The sequence below is a fragment of the Ptychodera flava genome, chromosome 14, assembly GCF_041260155.1.
Source record: "Ptychodera flava strain L36383 chromosome 14, AS_Pfla_20210202, whole genome shotgun sequence".
NCBI lineage: Eukaryota > Metazoa > Hemichordata > Enteropneusta > Ptychoderidae > Ptychodera > Ptychodera flava.
The window spans coordinates 4,109,943-4,125,209 of NC_091941.1; the positions used below are offsets into that span (position 1 = coordinate 4,109,943).

The 15,267-nt window shown below is 36.9% G+C and overlaps 1 protein-coding gene across 2 annotated transcripts in view; it reads left to right on the forward strand.

Moving 5' to 3' along the window:
- LOC139149023 (cyclic nucleotide-gated channel rod photoreceptor subunit alpha-like) overlaps positions 1–15,267 on the forward strand; it is a 66,046-nt gene that overhangs the window by 22,461 nt on the left and 28,318 nt on the right. The window contains exon 1 of one of the 2 annotated variants that reach the window (XM_070720514.1): positions 6,425–6,716. The exons of the other annotated variant lie outside the window; for it this stretch is intronic. Coding sequence (XP_070576615.1) covers positions 6,510–6,716 — 207 coding nt within the window. The 5' untranslated portion in view covers positions 6,425–6,509. Of the gene's footprint in view, positions 1–6,424; positions 6,717–15,267 lie in introns of those variants that run through there. 2 annotated transcript variants of the gene reach the window in all.

Sequence of the window (15,267 nt, forward strand, 5' to 3'; positions counted from 1 at the left end):
TTATACAAGTTAAATGAAACCATTGCGAAAATGAATTAATGGTCATGACCATTGCATTTTCGCGATGGTTTCATGTATCGTGTTTCAAACCTTGGTCGAATACACGCATGGTCACCCATTCATTCAGTATCTTTCAACATGTCAAACAATATAAATAGTATCTCGTATCAAATAAAATTCATGGAAAAATGGCCGACTTTGTCCCTTTAATATGAGGTGAAACACTGTAATATTTATCCTGTTTCTTACACATCATATCGTAAATGTCTTATCGCGACGTTCAGGCTATCATTACACATTTTTACATAATTTCCATACGTTGGCTAGTGTTAAAGCTGCAACATTTCGTTGATCTGTAAGTCGTACTGGGAGGCAGTCATCGTGGGATGAATGTGATCTATTCCATCTAAAATAATTGCTTATGACGTCAAATAACATTTCATGATATTTGGCAAACGCTCCTCATAGTTAAGAAAGTCAAACTGAAACCTTCTTTTTTGTCTTGATCGTTATTTTCCGGACCTAGTAATTCAATGAACCAATATTAAACATGTATCATATTCATAGACATAACAATCAAACATTAGTTAGGTCCGATGCGCGTCTATTTTCAAATCGATCACAATTATTGATTAATTTGATATGGAAACTATAATAATAATTAGATATAGCATTGTCATCGATGTTTTAATGAAGAAACTGCAATTAAATTAAAATGATTTTTAATTAATTTGAAAGCACATGTATATCATTTTCCTATTTTTCTTAAAATTAATTATTTTGCTACATTTTGCCTTCTGTGGTTTTTAACCTGTCGAAATCTAATTGGCTTGGAAAGATTGAATTACACTGGTGATGTAGCTTTCAATGCTGCCGTGAAATTTTCCAGTAATTAAGTCGCCTTTGTCATATTTAATATCCGGTGGAACAACCTTTCCGAATCCTTTCAAAGCCTACATCTTGTCTACTCGTTCAAGAACATGTACGATCACAGTTAATGTAATAAATGAAGGGTTTCTATTGACATCTAAGGTACTATTGCAATCTGTTGATGTTTCTTTGACAAGATTTGCATGACAGATAATTTCATAACCAATTTGGATGTCACGTTGTAAATGGAATGATCGTTCTGTTGATACCTCTATTGTTATATCGATAGCTGTACTGATCTTGATGTGCGGAATTGATGTAAAAAATGTCACGCTTGCTCGATGCCGCAAACGAGTCGGCCTTCACTAATTCTGCCTTTTAAATGCAATGCAGTTAGCAATCCCTACAAACATTTCCTACTTAATCGTGAACTCTATTCAGAAATCTATGGCAAGCCAAGTGTTGCAAAATTCGTGAATTTTATGTTTATGCTCATAAAAAGCATTTTTGTGTTCATAAAAACCATGTTTATATTCATGAAAACCATTTTTGTGTTCATAAAATACATTTTTGTGTTCATGAAATACATTTTTGTGTCGATGAATTTCATGTTTATGTTCATAAAAACAATTTTTATGTTCATGAAAACCATGTTTATGTTCATGACAACCATGTTTATGTTCATGAATTCCAAGTTTATGTTCATGAAAACAATTTTTATGTTCATGAATTTTATGTTTATGTTCATGAAATCAAATTATTATCATGAATTCTATGTTTATGTTCATTGAAAAACATTCGTTTGTTCATAGATTTTATGTTTTTGTTCACGAAAAACAATTTGTGTTCATAGATTTCACGTTTACTTGTATTAACCATATGTTTTTTCTTAAAATCATGTTTGCATTCTAAAAAAACATGTTTATATGCATGCACTTTTTCAGCGCTAGGTGGCGCTCTGCAGTTCTCAGAGGTGGCCGTGACAGACTGTTTGTGGCCGCAGTGTTTTTACCCCTTCACCCCCGAACACCCAGCCCACAACACCGTCCGCGCAGCATATCCCAAAATCCTAAAATGACGCGATGATGAACCATTTTCTCGAGAACAGATCCGTATAAAGGCGGAAATCGCGCAGGGCTGTGTGTTACCGGCGTTATGTGGTGGGAGGCTGTATAACGCCGGTAACACACATCCCTGCCATGCAGAGCTATGTCATCAGATCTAACGCGACGTTTATTCCGAGGAGAAACCGCGTGTTAGTTACGGACTGGTAATTACTCCGTCACGTGATTTCAAACGATTTGCACGGTGGAAAGTAAACACCTATTGCCTGGTCATGAGGGCTATAGCGACCGTCTATTACCCCGAGGGGCCGTGTGTTACCAGAAACACATCGCTATTCCCCGAGGCCGTAGGCCGAGGGGTATAGCGATGTGTTTCTGGTAACACACGGCCACGAGGGGTAATAGACGAGCGCTATAGCCCGAATAAAGACCAGGCTATAGGTGTTTTATAACACTCCACATGCTCATGTTGTATTGTTATATAGTTTTTAATGTGTTTCGATATTTTGCACGGCAACAATCCATTGTGACAAGTTTACTGGGCGATGTTTCTACAGCGATTTCAGTTGTACCCGTGGTACTTTCTTTCAAAAAATATTCTAAGCATACCTAGCGACCGCAACATCCTTTCCTTAGTTGCACCTTAATCTTTTCCGTCGATGAGCTATTCAAGTTCCTACGCTGTTGGAATGTTGGAAAATGTTGGAAAATCTGTTTTAGAGAATGTGTCGTCACCTATCCCGGACGCACATCATGTTCTAGTCACCCGCCATTGTTGCAAAGCTGCAGACGACACTACGGTCACGTGACCGGACACTTTTCCAAATTTGGTAAGAACTATTTCCCTAGGGAAATAGCTTTTCAAAAAATACCCTCTGACGCCACTTTTGTCGATTTGGTTGGGACTAGACGTATCTATTTTCTCGTCACATGACTTATTCTGGCGAATCGCGACACGGAATGAGCATGTGGCGTGTTATAATTTTATATATCTGCGAGTACAGGTCGCCGATTGCCCGGCTGCCAGGTTTGTTCGTCCCGTTTTGCTGTTGCAGTCTCGTATCACCAAGAGACCGCGGAGATTACAGGTGCAGCCAACGGAGCTATTCATCGAAAAAGCTATTCCGGAAGCATTTTTGAGGGCCGGGAAATTTTACTGGGGCAGGGGACATATTTTTAGGTGGCAGTGGAGCAAATTTTAGTTTTTTATGAACATTAACGTGGATTTCATGAACACAAAAATGGTTTTGATGAACATAAACATAAAATTCATGAACACAAAAATGGTTTTGATGAACACAAAAATAGTCTCATGAACATAAAAATGGTTTTGATGAACATAAACATAAAATACATGAACACAAAAATGGTTTTGATGAACATAAACATAAAATTCATGAACACAAAATGATTTTTATGAACATAAACATAAAGTTCACGAACATAAAAATGGTTTTGATTAACATAAACATAAAATTCATGAACACAAAAATGGTTTTGATGAACATAAACATGGAATTCATGAACACAAAAATGTTTTTTATGAACATAAAAATAGTTTTCACGAATTTGAAACACTTGGTTTGCCGTAGAAATCATATAAGGAAATATATGCCAGATAGTTCATGCATTCATTCGAACGTTACTGCCCATTTAAAAACACCCAGTTGTCAAGGTCTCCTAATCACCAACTTTCTTATAAATTCAGCAATTAACAACTGTTTTCTTTTTGTCCGGCAATATCTCTTGCACAGCTTGCAGATATACTCAATATTTAATGATAACACATTTTAACAACACAACGACGATAAAAAAACGCCCAGCATAGGAAATTCAAATTACTGATATAGGATATACTCACGCTGAACCTAGCGATATCTTAGCCTTTGCGCTTCTCAAGTCTTATTTGAAATTTTCCCTTTGAAAGGAAAGCAAGTACAGAATACGAAGATGGGCATTCGTTGCCACGAGAAGCTTTATTGACCTACTATTGCCAATATTACTCGGGGCACAGAGCCACAGACCAATGCTGATGGTATTAGTTTTATCATCCCGCTGGGCTCTCTGCTGGTGATGTCAACTGTAAGGTTATCCGCACAGTAAATTCAAAACGATTGTATCGTACAGTAATACGATGTAACACAAGTGTACTGACTATACGATGCTGAGGATGATGACTCTTCGTGTAATTATTTTGAAATTCATATTAAATATAAACTGACGTGCGATAAAAAACCAGATTCATTAATTAAATGAGGTATGGATTTTCCAATATCTATATATTATGGATCGCGACCTTTACAAGCAGACCATGAAAAAACGAGAAATAGAGATGGCTCGGGCTGTTACCATGGGAATGTAAAACTGATCTTCGGGAGAACGGTCCTATTCTGATTGCTTAATGTGTGAGATCCCCGGTAGAATGCTGTTATCCCCCGACTACTATAGCTTTGTAATATGACAAAGCATTCAAAGAGTAACCACATCGAGAAATTCATATTTCAATATGCACGTTCGACACTATTGGGACAGTGCCAAAGTTTATTGTTTTCTTGAAATTAAGAGGCGAGTTGACAACTTTGGAATTTAAAAATGTTCAAGCTCCAGGTTTTTAGAAATCATGAGTGAAAAATTCAAATATATCAATGCGCCATTCGACGATGAAACTCGTTCTGTTTTTAACGGATTTTCGTCTAACATGGAAATAAAACATATGGTTGTCATTTGCAAATAAACCCAAAAATTTGGAATGAAAACTGTGTAAGAGAGGAATGTAGTGAAACAGCAAAACAAGGGACTATGTACCCTCGAGGCAGGAGACCATTTAGCCTCCTTACGTCGGGCACACGGTCACCTACCCTCAGGTACACAGTCCCTTGTTATGGCTTTAATGTATATCATTTACATTTACCGAAGACAAGGCATATTACTAGCATTAAAAATACGAGCAGGTTACATTATCGTATTGTTGGGATGATTTCTTTTTATCATTTCATTTATTTGTCCATGATGAGTAAGTCTAAATATCAATCAAATCATATATCTAAGAAAAATTGGACAGAAACGTGAAACCTCAGAAGTCTGATTTATCGAAGGACAATTTTATAAAGCGGTCTGCTTCTTATAACTTTAGAATAATTGATTTTCAGAATATGTAGAATATGTACTTGTCTGTCGTCACATTGCTCACTAATGGCTCAAGACGTAAAGTATCATACCAGATATCTTACAAGACAACAAAAATAAAATTATTCTTAGAATCAACAACCCCATTATCGTAATGAAATATTGATGTCAAATGCCATATTGAATTTATTACAACTGTGTGATATCTGGCTGTCTTCTAAAAAGTACACAAATTGTGTGACGTCATATTTTAATATTCAATATTGAACACACTTTTAGGCTGTTACAAACCTTTTATCATTCTTAACAAAACTCGAAATTCATGTTTTCGATCCCCTATGGGACACACTTTTAGGCCGTCACTCATCCCTTTAGCATCATCAACACGACTCCCACACGTAAAATGGAGAAGATTCTGCGGGCATTCTCCATCACCGTGCTTGCTAACAAAACAGATTTACGTGCGTCATGTAGGACGTGTATTGGTGGTGTATTATTACATGGGGTGCGTTTGTGAGGTACAGAAACTCCCCCTCGTTTCTTAGAAAAGCATTATAATCGTTCGTGATAAGGTTCTATTGATTATCAGGGTAAAATATTCAACCGCTTCAAGACTATGATATCATATTGTGCCTGACGTCAGGCCTTCGTCGTAGACCTAGTTGGGTAGAAGAAGACAGAACGGAAGGTAAAATGTCCTAAAGATTCTAAAGTTGAAACGAGCCAATAAACCCAAGGCTGCTCGCGAAACTTATTTTCCTAGTGTCGTTGAATTTCAGGTTAAGGAAAATTGAGCACACACCATCTGTACTCCATCGATATCATAAATTTTAATGGAGCCATCGTTATATGACAGACTTTGAATATTTGATACAAGTTTCTTCATATACACAACTGTTCGTACTGACAGCCTCGCTGTTAGCGTCTAAAAGATGCACAAGGCATTCATTGGAAAAAGCGTAATTCTTTTCACAAGGAGATCTGTTTTTTTGCGTAAACATATGTCGGATATGTGTTCGAATGTGTTTGGATACAAGCACATTCGATCAAAGACAGCACCTTCGATTCATTTTGCATTTTAAAGAAGAGGAAAAGAACTCTTAGACAAGCATAGCACGGTGAAATAAACGATGATTAGTTTATTTAATTGATTTGATTTCGAAAGAAAGAGGGTGAGCTTCCCTTATTTTTCCAAAGTGCAAGATTTCATAGACTCCAACTGACAAAACCACGGAACACTTTCACGCTGGTCGTCGAATCTGTAAACATTATTACGAGATGCCGTGACGGTTTCCGTCTGAGCATGCGCACAGTTATTCTGCAAAAGATACAACCCCCGTTGTAATTAATTGGACCTTTCTGTAATGACGGAGCCAAGCGAAATTCAAATAGGAAGGCTCTGAATCAAAACATCGTCAGACACCCAGCCATCGCTTGTTGACGAGCAGCATGGAAGACAGACAGGAGCGTGAGGCAAACGTATGTCATTATCAGCATTTGCGGTCACGAAGAATACGCCAGTTGACAAAAGGCAACGCGCTAACCATAACGACAGACAGTGAATCCGAGCTAGCACCGAAACAAGACGATGGCAACGGTCGATGCGAAAGTACCGTCCAAACCAACGAGAATAACACCTTATCGACTTCATGTACCGTGAGTTATTTCTATAAATCTCATAAAGATCTTAAAATGCTGTCTGAATGAGTTTTTGCTCGACTCGAGCAAATAATGAACTTTCTGCGAGTATTTACTTGCCGTAAACATCGACTTTCAATCGGTGAACGTGTACATGGATCTAAAAGCCCGTTAAACATTTTGTGTATAATGTACCGGCATGTACTTTACCTCCATCATCCATCCTATAGTAATGTCACAGAGATTGCTGACAATACTGACCGGTCGTTATCCTCTGATAAGAATCACACACAAAATACGACGTTGAAGGCTGCACAGACAGAGAACTACTGCCATATCATGTCATACCATCCAACTCCTCGCTGACCTTTGCAGTGCCTCTTTTCTACCACCAAACAGCGCAGATTGGCCAAAGGTGAAATGAAATGGTATTTGGAAAAAGATACGAAATGAAAAGCTCTCAAATGCAAATTTAAGTTGCTTTTGTAGACGATTGACAGAAAATCCACGATTGTATATAAATATAAGAAGCTTTGCAATTAGCACTTTTCATGTGTGATGTTTATTTATAATTCTTTAGCAAAGGTGGGATTTGTCGTTACGAATTTTCAGCCCTGTAAAACAGACATTGCAACAGCTATATCATTTCTCATAGCCATCTCATTAAAATATCCCACTGAAGAAGTCATCATGAAATCGACAGTGCATCGTATATTTCTGAGGCAATAGAATCAGTGTCCGCTCAGTATATAAAGAGGAACTTAATTTGCCATTTATGGGACGAACATTTAAGGGTACATGCACTTTGTCGTTTCATGAATACTTTGACACATAATCACATTGAAATTTCAATCAGATTTGATGATATGATTTGAATTAGTACCTGTCGAATACGCAGGCCATTAAAAGCGCATTTTGTAAGTTACCAGGCTGAGCACATGGTCACTTTTTAGCTTCCTTTTAGACATATCAATTAGGCAAGCTATTCTAATACGATAAAAGTAACATCTATATCACTAGAAATACGAAAAGAGCAACCAATTATTTCGTTCAACGAGCATCATAGTAGTCTCTCATTTACAAGCCAAAAGGTAATGACAAACAACAAACAATGACAACAAAGCAACAACAACAACAACAACAATACTAATGATATACATCACAATCGGAATAATACTACTTAGTTTTTATTGCAACTAAACTATAATTCTAGAGTTAGTTTTCGTCGATCATTATGGGTTTCATTAATTTTCGAAATAGGGTTTCATAAGGATTTTATTTGCCCCTTTTGTATTCAAAGGGTCAACTGCGCTTGTGCATGAATCCGGCGCGTGATCTGAGAGCTTGAACAAATGGTTTGAAATTATTTTCGGTCTTCCTTCATTTTGACAGTACACTTACTTTCACAGAAAGTCACGTCACTGTATTTGAAAGGTGGCAACAAGTCCATAGTACACATTTGCCCTAAGAAGACAAGTTGTCTGTGATGTGACGTAACCTCAAGGCGAGTTGCTTTGTTCTAGCTTTTTCTTCTCGTTGTATGCGTAAAGGGAGTAACGTGTGATGGTCACAAATATATTCTGTCACAGCATTAATGGAATTGTCAGCACCTGTCGTCAATAAAAATGAATATGTAAAAAGCACTTATTTACAATCTAATTTGATAATGAAATACAATTATTATAATATCACATAAGAGCTGAGCCCATAGCTTGCGCAGCTGCGCATAGAAGGATTGAAAATGTTATTTCAATTGAACGTGGCAGTTCACTGTTGGTGGTAGTTGGGTTTTTTGATAAAAATACTTTGTAAGAATACAAGATTTCTTCCTCTTAAGTGTTGATGGCCTTGCTGGCTACGCATATGGCAGCTGGCTGAGCCAAGCTACTCCGTGTACTTCTGCTCCATGACCGTGACCCTTGACACAATGTCATGACGGCTACTCTCGATGTTATTATATTTTATCCTTAATAAAAATGCTTGTGCTTTTTGTATTCAGTTGTAAATTGTAAAGATATCTTCGTAACTTATTGACTTTCTTGCTTGCAAATCTTTATCAAAGTTTTAGTACACAAAATTGCAACATTCCTTGACGACATTAGTCTCGGTTACCCAGACTGCTCTGCGCGTCTCTCGTCAGTCTCTCATCCGTGACCAACATAATTGCCTGATCCTTCTTGGTGCCAATGAAAGGTGTGATGAAAATGTTTCAAGGGTTGATTGGCTTATGCATACGTTGTTGCCTGTGTTGGGTTTGTGAGTTAACCTCCGTAAAAGCTCGGAGACGTCACTCAAGCGAATCTTCCGAAAACATTATCCGGGTCATGTATTGATTATCTCATGGTGTGAAAAACCCCGAAGAATCATCTCATCAATAATATAACGACGGGATAAAGAAAGAGCTCGTATTAACATAAGACAAAGTAGGCCTGAGAGTCACTCTTTAGATTTTTAAAAGTCAACGCAAGGCACCACTATTCAGTTGGGTGAAATCTTTAACAATATATCTCCTTAGGTTTTCCCATTAAATGACCTTTCCAAATAAGTGAACTAAACGATTACGGTGTCAACATACACTGCTATTAGACAGAGTGGCACCGCACAAAAGAAGAGCAAGCGTATCAGTAGACAAAGGGGAAAGGTTTTATTGTGCTAGACAGAATAACTACGGTAGAGCAATGCGCGACTGGCAATAGCAAGTATAAACTTCGAAGCATTTTTATCGGTATCAAACAAATGTTGCATCTTACGGTACATGATCATCGCCCTTTCACGTATCCTCGATGGTGACGGCTATATCCATTCAAATTTTTGCGAGAATATCCAACAGAGAAAGATCGTTTTGAAAAAAAACTTCAGTACTCTGAGTGATAGAGTGCGTCCCATGACCCGAATCAGCTGGAACCGGACAACTTAATCCTCCACGCTGGGACAATAAAAGTCTAAATTATATCGCATGGAAAAGTGTTGTTTTATTCAGAATAAAAATTAATTGCGTCTATGCATGCGATAGAGATATAATCTCCCAGTATTCCTCACTTGTGTGACGTCACTGAAGATCCATGTTTCCCAAGTATCCCTTCGAGGATACTGCTGCTGTGTTAGGGAAACCGTCGTCTTTGATGACGTTAAACTCGTTCGGAACAATCAGAGATATTGTATCAATATCACATACATAGGTAGACCCAGTCATTCTCACACTGTAGTAATACAGGATTTTCATATTCCCCTACCTCTGACATCAGAAGTAAGGTAATACGGTCGGCACTTTTTCTACTGGAGGGTTAACGAAGGTTTTGTCGGCCTTATCGCGTAGATGTAAATTAAATGGAATTGTTTCTGAAGAATTTTCGCCAAATCAGACAGCCGTTAGCATAGGAAAATCTGCAAATATTGATAACGATGATAGTGGCAGTTCCTCTTTTCTCAATGTGATAAAAAATCGGTAGCGTTCACTGTCGTCTGCTACAGCAAGAGCCAGCCACCTCGTCTACCAAGCTGTAAATCGCCGAGTCGCTGTCGAAATTGAAGAATATCTCACCGAACAGCGCGAATCAAATATACTAAAATCAACAAATAATGCCGTCAAGCAACTGATGGAATTTTGAGCATCAACAAAAGATTTAGCTAACGTTTAAGTTCATCAGTAGGCTATATTAAGGAGGAGGGAAAAGAGTTCATTGCCGCTGCCACAGTGGACGTCGTTTATTGCGTGCGTGGCGTGAGTCCATCACGTCGACTCCTCGACCTGCTCAAGTAGCGGCTGTAACCTCCACAAATGTACTAATCTCCACAAATGTAATATCAACCACAATTGTAATAAAATCAACCACAAATGTAATAAAATAGTCAACCATTAATGTAACAACCCGCAACCACAAATGTAATAAACAAATTAACCATAAATGTAATAAAACTTAACCATAAATGTAATAAACTTGAACTTGCATATGTGATCATTTTTTTATCAATGCCCTGAGTAAATAATAACTTTAATAAGACTAGTGTAATGTTATTGCATACTTTCCTCAAACTAGGTTTCCTTTCCGAAACACAGAATAGAATACTTTGAGAATACTATCAGAAAACGGCGAGGTACTGATCAAACCGTTAGGTAATGGAAGCGGAACAGCAGTTCTAGACGCTGATAATTACATAATAAGGAAGCGTCAAAATAACTCGTCAACCAGTGATACCACACAAAGTTTATGACAGATGACTCAGAACAAATAACAGAGAAATATAAAACCTTATAACAGAAACTTACGACACAAAACATGTTGACGAGAACATATATTTCAATCTAGTAAAAAACAATACGAACACTACCTTGAACACAGTAGAACAAAATTAGACATCCTGGCATCCCTAGTGAAGGAACAAACTTCAAGTGGGACAACATAGGAATACAGACAATCTATCGATTATTCCACACAATTTATCCACTGAAGACGAATTTGAGGCGATCGATTAAGAAAGTACGGCAATTTTCGAAAAAACGGCGTTAAAGGATCGTAGTGTTATACAGTCTTCCCCACTCTGGAGTAGAGACTGCACTGACGTTCAGATTACAGCTGTGTCTAGCCATAGCCAATCACTTCTGTACACAAAACAACGTAAAATACACTTTCAAATATGCAAAACACAATAAACGCAAACAATTAAGAAATGAATAATGTGTGGAGTTGCTTTACTTATTACATAGATCAATATTTAAGGGCTAATTCCTCAATTGCAACGACAAAATAGATTTATTACATTTATGGTTGATAAGTATTACATTTATGGGTGATTTTTTTATTACATTTATGGTTACCATTTATTACAATTGTGGTTGGTGTTTTTATTACATTTATGGTTGATTTTTGTTACATTTATGGGCGATATTACATTTATGGGTGCATTTTATTACAATTGTGGTTAACATTACATTTGTGGAGATTATTACATTTGTGGAGGTTACAGCGGCCACAAAGTTGGTTGAGTGCATATATGTGTGACACAAGAGATAGATGACTCGATCAGACGTTAAATGGCAGATACTGCCGCTATGTTGGGGGGAACCCTCGTCTTTTGTTAATGTCGTGAATCAAATTGTCTTCTGCAAAGGTTGATATATTTTACATAAGCCGTCAATACATTGTCTTCTACAAAGGTTGATATATTTTATATAAGCCGTCAATACATTGTCTTCTACAAAGGTTGATATATTTTACATAAGCAGTCAATACGTTGTCTTCTACAGAGGTTGATATATTTTATATAAGCCGTCAATACATTGTCTTCTACACAGGTTGATATATTTTATATAAACCATCAATACATTGTCTTCTACAAAGGTTGATGTATTTTATATAAACCGTCAACACACTGTCTTCTACAAAGGTTGATATATTTAAACCTTCAATACATTTTCCGTAAGCTGAATTCATTAATTCAGACAGTTATATGTTAATAGAAAACAGCGACAAACAACACAAAGTTGATGGTAAATAAACACCTAAGTGTCAGCTAATCTACATAAAATCTAGACATACGCTTAATTGTTTTCATAAACAAGCTGGAAATTTATGGGCAGGCATTTTTAATAATATCTGTTGTTGTCGATAGTGGCTGATTAATTTACGATAGTATTCCGAAAGTGTAACTTAATGAATGCCGCCATTGTATGAGATATGTAAATTATTGCCCGCTTTTTTTATAGTTGTTTGTTTGGTCTAAGTTTCACCTTGATTTATTACAATAGATGAAATCGAATATACAACTATAAATGAGCTAAGCGGAGGTGTTAGTCATCACGACAGCAAAGTGACACTTGGCGTATATCAATCTAACGTCATAATGGAAAGTTGTCACACTTTATATACTGATCTCATTAATAAAATATGAGATTATTTGTCTAGCATAGCAAATATACTATATTTTTCCTACCCTCTACTAAACTTGTACAAATATAAGTGTAAATAACAGTTGTTTGAAAGTTGATAAAAGGGAATATCTGCCTGCCTGATTATCGTTCCAGTGTGTGAACTCAAGCGAAAGCCATCCCGAGTTCTTAGTGTGTTTGTGTAATGTATTTTGATCAGAGTTACCAATGTATTGCGACTGTTTGACATACAAACACGTAGTTGTCTTCGTGAATCGCCATTACATGGTATTTCGCAATTGAGTTTGACACGCTGTATATCGAATTGGTTGATCGCTTTATTAAATAATAGAATTGTCTGTCTTAATATTTCGGAGGACGGAAAATGTATAGAGTGGTGTTTTTGGAACAAGCTAATATCATTACAATGAGAAAGTTCACTACATGTGCTGCAATATGGACGTATATTTCATGGTAAGGTCTTTAAATGTTTTTAATACTACTACCGAACGGTGGCCTTTATGCTGACAAGATGGCTGTATTCATCACAGCAAAAATAACATATGATACAATGAACATTAGCAGTTTGAGATTGCTCTGCAAAAGTTGCAAATCCGTTAACCGCCGAGGCTGTGTACGAGAAGTAGCCTGATTTGCTGCTCGGAAAAGGTTGTACAAAATATCTCGACACTCATCAATCGGTCTGGTGTATCCTTTCTGAAATAAAGGTCATGTTGTCACAGAGGTCGAATGATAAATCCATATAGCTGATTAGCCAGCATAACATGTGCGTGCATAAAACCATACCAACATAATTCATCAGCAGGCTTTCCACCACTCACCAGAACGACAGTATCAGTTGGAATACACACGTAATATGCAAATCACTGTTTCGGTTTGGGTTATTGTCGTGTGAATCTATCACCACCAAGTAATCACCTGTACACAAACCACTCTATGGTAAAATGTCCTACAAGTATTTCAGCAGGTGTTATTAATATTCGAAGTTACACGCAGGTTGCATTCATGCCAGGATTTAAATGTTAAGTGAGGTACGGAATATCGAAGTTGAGGACATCCGGTTCTACATTCGATTAGTGGTATTACTGTAACATACTAAACATTCGCTTCACGAAATGAAATTTCTTTGTTTAAAATATATTATGTTTATAAAAATCTTATAAGGCTGCGTTTAAAAAAATGCTGAGGGGGTGCTGGAGGAATCGCAATTGAAATCTTATTTTTTTCAAATCCCCCTCAATACCCTCAACATTTTCAAGTCCCCCGTTTATATGATCAAAAATTTTCAAGTCCCCCAAAAACATTACCATATAGCCGCATATTTATTAGGAACGCACGCGGAATAAAAACAAACACGTATTGCGTAGTTCTGCACGCAGATGTTCAACACTACCTCTTATCAGCAGGGTGGGCAAGTGCTTAAATTGATTCAATTTTAAATGCATCAGTGGACATTTTGGATTTATCAGTCTATAAAACTGACTTGAGTTTATCCAAATCTGGCCAGGTCAGTGGCACCAGCTGAAAAACACATAAATGACAATCATGAAAGAGTATGAAAATTGTGTATTCCTGGTTACATTTTACCAAATTGTGAAAAACTGAGCACAGTGACCTACCGAAAAAATATTTTTTTCAAAAGTACAAGACATACAACTTAGATGCTACTTATAAATGTTTTACAAAATTGATAATACTGGAAGGTTAAAATATTCCATCAAATTAATGTTTTAATCTCAGAAATTGTGGGTGTAATAATGGCAAATTTGGTAAAAAATAAATGATTCTATTTAGTCACACATTTTTCATTTACATTAGAGTCTTTACTGTTCAAAGTTTTACTTTTGTGTTATTGTACGATGAGATGTGAAAATTTCATTCACTGCATGAACTTGTTGATTTTAAGTGATTTTAGAAGCACTGTGACTTTTCATAGTACATTTTTATAAGATCAAGAATGGTGACCCCATCTTTTTTCTCTAATATTTGATTGTTCTCACATGCCAGAATTCAAAAATCCATGGTAACTGCTAGTCCCCTATTCTTCTACCGGGGTATGTGTTGCTGTCTGGCCGGATCTTGTGCACATGTATGTTTCATTGTCAATTGAGTGTCCTATGACCGAAACTCTTCTTAACTATATCAGGGTCAGAGCTATCACTGTCACTGCCAGTATGTAGTAGTAGGACAGTAGCTGTATTAACTTTGTTTTGTGACAACATTTTTGTTCAGTTTATACAATTGTGCTCTTGTTCTACTCCCTACAGAATGTTGAGCTGTCCAGTATTCAGCTTGCCAACACAGCCTACTTGTACCGTGCATTTGTATCATTGACAAATAATTTTCAGTCTGAACTCTAATTCAATTATCACCAATATTTAGACAAACGGGCTTTGTTGACAATCTGAATATTGTGTTTTTCAGCATGCTGTAGAGAGACACCATGAAAGTGTGTTTGATACATTGCATAGAAATATTGAAATCATTATCAACAGTTGCAGCATCTGCCCCATTACAAGGCCAACTTGTCGTTTTTACGACAATTTACTGGCATTCATATAGGCAGAGTAAAACTTTCAAGTCCCCCCCCTCGACTACCCCTAAAATTTGTGAATCCCCCTCACCATTTTTTTGAACGCGGCCTAATTCATTCAGGGACCATACATTTTGTATATTTTCTTG